Source organism: Tupaia chinensis, unplaced genomic scaffold, assembly GCF_000334495.1.
Source record: "Tupaia chinensis unplaced genomic scaffold, TupChi_1.0 Scaffold149448_1, whole genome shotgun sequence".
In the NCBI taxonomy this organism is placed as follows: domain Eukaryota; kingdom Metazoa; phylum Chordata; class Mammalia; order Scandentia; family Tupaiidae; genus Tupaia; species Tupaia belangeri.
In genome coordinates, this window is record NW_006209292.1 from 194,753 (window position 1) to 203,016 (window position 8,264).

Here is an 8,264-nt window from a genome sequence, read left to right on the forward strand (position 1 = left end):
GGCTCCAGGACTTGAGCTTCTTTTCTCTCCCTCCCTCCCCACTGCTGTGTCTCCCTACCTCTTTCTCTCTTTCTCCTGTCTTTCTCTACTTCTCTCTCTGTCACACAAACACACACACACACACATGGTCATGTTCATTTCATACCTATTCACTGATCTCTCACCCTTATAGATGAATATTTGGAGATTTAGGGACTAAGAAAGGTCCACACAACCACTTAAGTCATTGAGAAAATTCAAGGTCCTTACCCCAGAGAGATTTGTATTGATCCCTTGGCACCAGGGAAGGGGTTCTTCTGCAGATCTCCTATAGCCCGCCATATGGCCTGGCCAGGTCGCCAAGAGACACACTTGCAACCTCACAGACTCAGTCCCATGCCCTCTCCAAGGCACTTCCTGGGTCTTTGGATCCAGGGTGTGTGGCATGGGGTGGGGGTGACAAAGCAGGATCTCATTCCCTGGTGAGTTTGTGGGGGCAAGCCAAGCTCCAGGCTAGGACCAGGGAAACCCACCCAGACGCAGCCCTGTCTTTGTCTTTCTGGGCAACCCCAGGGATATTCCTCCCCTGGAACTCAACTTCCTCCTAGACAAGTGGCAAGGGTTCTGGGTCCTTCCAGAAGATTTTCTCTGAGTGATTCTGGGCAATGCCTGGCCCAGACATGCCCTGCAGAACCGCTTCTTGACAAGTACTCATTGGTAGGAGCCCAATAGGAAGGACTTGGTGAAATCCCATCTCTAAGAAGGCTCCTTGTCTGGGCTGGAGATGCTAGAGGAGGGGCGGGTAGAAGAGAGGAGGGGAGCAGGGCCTCTGGGGCAATGACAACAGCCCAGTCCCAGTCACAGAGCCGTTGTCCAGAAGGGCCAGCCCCCCACATGCCTCACCACCACTGCCTCCCGTAAATGAGTCCTGGATGCAAGAACCTCAGCCACCAGGTTTGCTACTAACATAGACCTTTATTGAGCTTGTTCTCCATACAGAGCCTTATGTGCCATGTGGAAGCAAACCAGGAAGGAAGACAAAGCTAAACCCTTGCCCACAGAGAATGGTACAGAAGGGGCCAAGCTGATGTCACCAAGGCAAGGCCAGGGAGCCCAAACAGGCCAGCAAGAGGTGTCTTCCACTGCTGTTCCCACAGAGCCCAGTGCCGCCCTCCTCACCCTCCAAAGGGGCAGCATCTCTACCTGCTCAGGGCTTCCCAACAAGTGAGGCCCTCCCTAAGCAGAGGGCCCAACCAGATTTGAAAAGTGGTCCTGATGCTGCCTGAGGACCACTGGGAGATGGAAGGAGGGTGGGCAAGGGTAGCCAGGGAGAGAAGGAAAGAGGGGAAGAGGGAGGGCTCTGCGTGCTGGCAGCAGTGTGAAGCCTCACTGGCGCATCCACAGCCACAGGTTGGCAATGCAGGTGGACACCAGCAAGGTGAAGAACAGGGCATCCCTCTGGCGCCAGGTGGCGCCCTGCTCCTCCAGGGCATTCAGACGGTTCGTGATGAAGTGCAGCTACAGAGGGGCAGAAAGCAGGCGTGTGAGCAAGGCTCTTCTCAGGAGCCCACAGCACATCAGCGAAGCTAAAACAAGAAGCAGCTGTTCTGCCCTTTGGGGAGGCCAGTGTGTCCGTAGGGGAGAAGCAGTGGGACTGGGTGAGCCAGACAGGCCAGCTTCCTCCCTGCCTGTGCTTGGTGCTCATGCCAGCCCTCTGGGAGAAGCCAGCCCAGCCCAGTCCAGCCCACCCAGCCATGCCTAGGATGGGCCCTTCCATCCTAGGGAGAGCTGGCTGGCAAGGGAGTGGCAGCAGAACCAGAGTGAGAGCTGAACTCAGTGACTACAGAGGGCACCAGGAAGATCTCCCTCCATGCCCTGTGCCCTGGGCTCTCTTCCTCCAAAGGCTTGACCTTGGGCAAAACAAAGACAGCCGTCTCTCAGACCTTTCTCTTTATATCATTCTCTGGACCCATCACTCTCATCCTGTTACGTTCCTTCTTCCTCCTTCTTTTCTCTTCCCCAATTCCCTTCCAGTGTCTCAGGGACGGAGGGCAGTTGGGCATGAAAATGGGGCACCAGAGCCATGGGGACTAGGAGGAAGAAGAAGGGAGCCTGCTCTCACCTTGGGTGCCACAGCATGAGATTATTGTGATGGATTATGCAACTCTGGGGGCCTCACAGCTGCTGAGCCTCCCAATACCACCAAGGACCAGGTTCTGCCTCCATTGCACAGGGCATGCTCACCTGTCTTCTCATGACCTCCATCTCCAATACACTGAGTCCTTCCAGGCCAATCTCTGCAATCACATCTCCCTCGGGGTTGCTGAGAGAAAAGACAGAGGGTCAGAGCTGCTGTGGTCCCAGGGAGGCCTGGCAGAGAGCACGGGAAGGTCATGAAGGCAAGCAGGTAAGAGCAGGGGCTTCTTAGCCTCCAGTCCTGTCCTTCCATGGAAAAGAGAGCTAAGAGCCAGAGGGCGTGCCAGGGAACTGGCCTGCCCACAAAGCACTTGGAGCCCCATATAGACAGGGGCCAGGCTGCTTGGGGGTTTGTGGCAAGTAGGCAGTAGAAGCCTGCTTCTGCACAGCTCCTTCCCGGCCAGTCCATCCACCAGCTCTTTCCTCCGACACAGCCCCCCTCATGCAGCCAGAGCCCAAAGAGTCCCAGCTTTTCTTACCTCTCATAAGGGAACTGCATGCTTTGGAAGCTGCCAGGATACTCTGAAACATGGGCTTCACCATGGTCTGCTTCTCGCAGCATCCTGGGCAACTGGGATCCCTAAAGAAAGGAAGAACTTACACTGCCTGGAACCAACAGTGCACCCCATGGGGAAACATGTGGCACCTAATCCTCTGAAATCAAAAGCTGGCAATTTCAGACAAGGAGATCCTGGGGACTCTACTAACAGACTGCCTACCATTATCCCACCTGCTCCATGCTCCCGAGCTCCTGGATGGCGCTCAGCCAGAGAAGGAAAAATAGTGGCAGGGGTTCCTGTCCTCTGCCACAATGTTCCCATGCAAACATCAGCTGAGGCTGAGCAACCAACTGACTGTCAGAGTGATCCAGACTGGTCAGGCCCTTCGTGTCAAGGTTGTATGGTGAGTGTCAGAGCTAAGTTTAGAGCCTTGGCTCCTGGGAATAACAGATCTCTTCTCTGGGTGGACCCAGTCATCCCTGGAGCCTTCATTTTTAACCGTTTGCTAATGACTCCTCAAAGGGTATGCCTCATGTCCAGAGCTCTCAAGCCAGGAGGATCTGGTGCCAGCGTGGGGGAAAGAAACAAAACGCGGCTCAGTGCCAGATCAGCCTGGGTTCGCATTCCAGCTCCAGGAAGCTGCTAGTTCAAGATGCTTCAGGAGCTGCTTGCTCAGCACACGCTGAGGTCCATGTCAGCATCTAAGCCCTTACTGATATCGAGTCACTAAATCCCCATCATGGCCCTGGAAAATGGCTATTGTTATCGCCCTATTTTGAAAGATGGAGAAACTGAAACACAGAGAGGTGTAGTAACTTGCCCAAGTCATACGCTGGTAAATAACAGATCAGTCATTTGAACCGAAGACACTTTGCTCTATCAAGTGACAGTAAAGACAGCAAAAGGATTTTCACAGGAACTTTGCCACCATGCTCCATTTGTCACAATAATGCAAAATTTATCTTTTTCAAAAGTAGTGCACAGATATTGGTGTGACTTTTTTGTGAATAGTAGTTTATAGTCATTATGTTTTATCTTCTTAAGATACTTGAAAAATAGCATGAAAAGGACAGTGAGTGTCGGAGAGACTCAAGGACTCTAAAGGGGAACTTGATTGAATTTCTCCTAGAACAGTTTCCAGACCATTTCCTTGATTTTCCTATAAATTAGAATCAGAAGGACATATGTTTAACCTTTAACTTTCTATAGGGTATGTGTGCTTGCCAGGGAGACAGAGAGCTTGAGAGAGGGAGAGAAAAAAAAACCCAGAGGGGATGGCCATCCCCTCTTGGGATTTTGGGCACACACACCCACATGTCTGCCATGTTTTTCAAGCCACCAGGTCCAGATTCAAACTGCACAGTTAGTCATGTGGGATCCAGCTGCCTTAACTCCATATCACCGACTGGTCCATAGAGGACACTTTTTTAAAGGCAAAATAAGGACAAGTGGCTGGGCTTTTTTGTCTGTTGTCTGTTGCAAAGACATAAATATAATAAGAATCAATATAACAAAACCCTCAGGTTAATGATAACTTGCACTGTGATCACCCACAGTTATTCGTCTTATTTTTTTTTATTTTTTGTTTTAGAAACTCTATTTGGAGTTATACAAAAAATAGAAGTTTTTAAACACACATGATCTAGACTAGGAAGCTCTATAGACTGCAATGAGTTCCAACTTCCCTCTGTTGATCACTTCAAAATCCGTAATTTTTTTTTCATGTATTTTTTTGAGGCATACGACTTTTTCTCCAAAATTAGCGGCATAGTATTAGCTTTTTTAAAAATCCTTGCAAGTTGTGATTCTCCCAGAGACAATAAAAATTCCATTCATTCTTTTATTCAAAAACAAATAACAATTGGATTTGGCATCAGTCTCTAGACACATAAAGCCAATTAAATATTTCTGACTTGGTTTTATTCACAGGAGCTCTCTGACCTGGAAACCCTTTTTGTCATTATTCACTTCTTTGTTATCCATTTCCTATCAATCAGGTCTCCCTGCTTCTCCAATTTAATCACCTTTTCCCAGCAACTTTTGTAACAGTAAAATGGCCAACCATTTTTCCAAAACTTTCTCTCACCCATCTGATTGTAACTGAAAGGACTGGCTATGGAACAATGAGATTCTCATGATTCCCTAGAATAATCTGGTCTCCCTCCTCTTCAAGATGGCTACCTCTTCCCAGTAACCTTTGCAACAAGAGTCCCACTATTTTTCTAGAACATTCCCTCAACCACAGTGAATGCAGCTTAAAGGACTGGCTATAGAACTGTGGATTCACATGAGTCCCTAGAATAGTCAGGATTCTATCCCTTTCCAACCCTAAAACTTTTCCTCATCCATATTAACAGTAGTTTAAAGGATTAGATACAGAACAGGAGACTCACTAGATTCCCTTTAACAGTTAAGTGCTCTCTCCTCTCCAGCCTGGTTGGTTTTCCCCAGCAACTTTTGCAATATGTAACAACCGTTTTTCTAAAACTTTAGAAAACCTCAAGTAAATGTATCTTAAAGGACACAACTGTGGGTGTCACAAGATTCCCTAGAAAATTTAAGTCTCCATCCTCCTCCAAAATGGCTGCTTTTTTCCCAGTATCCTTTGCAAAAGTATAGCCACCATTTTTTTCTGGAACATTCCTTTGCCCACACTGACTGTATCTTAAAAGACTGGTTAGGAAATGATCAGATTAACTTGATTGGCTATCCCACCAGCTGAGTAGCATAGGAACTTCATTTACCTCTACCCTACTCCCAGACCTTTTACCTAATACATATAATTTTACATTATTTATAAATTGTACATAGACACACACACACACACGATTTAAATAAAGGAAGTGTCACTTTACACACAAGAGCTTTACAGAGTAAAGTATACCTGTATTTTCCAAATAATATGTGCTCAGGTATTCTGAAATACCAGCATACTGAAGGACAGCCCTGACTTTTTCCTGGTCCTTCCTACCCTCATTTGCCTGCCTGAGACACTGGAGCTTCTTCCTCCACTGAAGTCAAGTTCTGACCCTGCTTGACCTACCATAGTCAGGCTAGCATCCCTACAACCAGTTCTCCCAACTCCAACCTGGCCACCATGTGCTGAGGACCCCACACAGTACCGCTTTCTTGGCGCGGGTGGCAGTCGTAGTCCGAGCTGGTTGGGTAGCAGCAGAGCCAGCAGCCTTCGGTTCCGACTTATGTCGCCTCTGGGAGGCACCTGAGGACCGGGATCCATGATCCATCATTTCTAGAGAAAAGGACACCCCACACTCATAGAAGTTTTTTCAGGGTTTCCTGGGCAGGAGACACACCAGAAAGAAGACAGGGTCCCCAAACGTCTCAGGAATCAGTCAACATCTATTTGCCACCTCAATTTGTTGGTTGGAGTGGCAGGTAGAAAACAGAAAACAATTCATTAGTGCGAAGCCAAACAGAGATGCCTCTCCACAAATAGCAACATGGTGGAAGGAAGGGGCTGCACTATAAAAACAGGAAGCAATACTGAAGCAGAAACCTGCCTGAAGACAAAGACCCCAGCCCTGGGAAACTGAGGAAGAGGATTCCAGACAGAAGGAACAGCAAGTACAAAGGCTGAGTTAGAAGCAGGCTCGAAGTGTTTTAAGAACCGATGGAAAGGCAGTGTGGTATGAGATGCCCTTGCGTGCCACAGAAAGGGGGTTTTCCATGCATGTCACACAGCATGAACTATGTTGAGGTAGTGACTTTGATAAGGGTCTTGTAGATCATGGAGTTTGGATTTTACTCTAAAGGATGGGAAAAGGTATTAGAGGATTGGGAGAGATAATTGACCTTGGTCTTATACAGTGAGCCTTCCAAACACCTTGCACTAGACATGGTGGTGGCTTAAAGGAGGGTGAGACAGAGGGATCATAGATGTCGTTTCTAACCTCCTCCCTCACAGACTGCCCCTCAGCTCCCCTGCCACCCAACCCATAAATTCTCCAAGGCCAAGATACACACATACATCTATGTGCAAACATGTACATGTGTACACATAATGTATGTTCACGCATACATGCACCTTCTCTAACACATGCATGCGCAGGTGTGGACACACATCTACATGGATGGCTATAGCTAAGGAGCATTTTAGGGGATGCTCACCTTCTATTATCAGATGTTCTTGGCTTTTCCTTTGGCTTCTAGGATCCAGCTCTTCGCTCATGGACATTTCTATCTCCTCCTTGATGCTAGGTGGGCCTCCTGCCATCACAGCCAATTAGTCACTTATAAACTATAGCAAAGGAAGCACAGGGTGCAGTGCGCAGTGAAGGCACTTGGAAAATCGCCTCTTTGAGGGGTAGAAGCGCAAGGAAGATATACCCGGAGATGGGGGTGGGGCTGGACTCCTTCTCTGGACGCAGACCTTGAGGCAGCACCTTCTGTTCTAGCTGTATCTTGTTGCCAGAGTTCACAGACTTCCTACCTGCTACTCTGTAAGCAGTTTAGGAGAACAGATACAGCTCAGAGCTTCTGCCTGTGAGAACTGCTCTAGTTCATGGATCCCCTGATTCAGCCCAGGGGATAGATGGATACATTTATAGATGTCTCATCTATAGATAGATGGATACATTTCCAGGGAGAGTCAGAGACTGGCACAGGGCCTGAGATCAGTCAGTAGACAAAGCAGTGGGTCTCAGGGTTGTCATGTCTTCTTAAGCCTCGCTCTGACCAGTAACCCAAGCCACACCATCCCTAGCAACAGGAACTCTCAGCAGGGCACATCTCACCTCCCCTAATCTGGAGTCTTCAGGCAAGATAAGTGGTCTCTTTCTAACCTGGGCCAGCCTGGGCGAGAACCATGAGAACCAAAGGAGGGAAGAGCAAGAAAGGAGAGAGTTTGTCTGCAGCCACCAGGATCCTCAAGGACTTCAGACCCTGCATCCCTTGGTCTGAGTCCCAGTTCTCCCTCAGCTTCCTGACTAATTGCACCACTGCCAGTGTAGTGATTAGTTCCATGCATCATCTATCTGAGCCAGGCTCTATCTGAGCCAGGCTCTAGTCCCCAGTGAGCCCACCAAATGCCAATCTTGGTGATGATGCTGATATTTTCTAGCTGTTGTTAGCATCCAAGATTGGTCAACTTTAAATCCCTGATAATGTAGGTGGGCTTCAGTAAATCAGTTAAAGACACCTTGAGAGCCAAAACTGAGGTTTCCCAGAGAAGAGGAAATTCTGCCTCAGGACCACAGCATCAACTCATGTCCACTTTTCCAGCCTGTTGGCCTGCACTGCAGATTTTATACCTGCCAAGACCCACCATTATGTGGGCTAGTTCCTTTATATATATGTGTGTGTGTAATATATGCATAATATATATGAGGGGGGGGGGTCTTTCAAAAGTTCATGGAAAATATGTATTATGAACAAGTACATGAATTTCAAAAATTTGGACACTAAAATAAACTCATACTCTAATTTCAATTTTTCATGAACTATTTGAACTTCTCTGGCAGGAACAGCCCAGAGCCCCTGGGAGAAGAGGAAGCTAGTTGTAAAAGGAACCTAGCACAGCAGGGCCAGCTGAAAGAAAGGTGTCAGGGAAAGGCAGGGAAGGAAGAAAGG

The 8,264-nt window shown here is 48.1% G+C and overlaps 1 protein-coding gene across 2 annotated transcripts; it reads right to left on the minus strand.

The window, feature by feature from the left end:
- Nucleotides 1–941: 941 nt before the first annotated feature.
- FATE1 (fetal and adult testis expressed 1) lies at nucleotides 942–7,043 on the minus strand. 2 transcript variants are annotated; one of them, XM_006171189.2, is made up of 5 exons: nucleotides 6,804–7,033; nucleotides 5,798–5,925; nucleotides 2,655–2,755; nucleotides 2,224–2,302; nucleotides 942–1,497 (listed from the first exon to the last, which is right to left on the minus strand). In XM_006171189.2, exons 1-5 carry the CDS (start codon nucleotides 6,907–6,909, stop codon nucleotides 1,366–1,368), a joined length of 546 nt encoding a protein of 181 aa, XP_006171251.1. In that variant the 5' UTR covers nucleotides 6,910–7,033; the 3' UTR covers nucleotides 942–1,365. The 2 variants fall into 2 exon arrangements, with proteins under 2 accessions (XP_006171251.1, XP_006171252.1); XM_006171190.2 differs by lacking the exon at nucleotides 942–1,497 and adding an exon at nucleotides 1,545–1,613 and having other exon boundaries at nucleotides 6,804–7,043.
- Nucleotides 7,044–8,264: the final 1,221 nt, after the last annotated feature.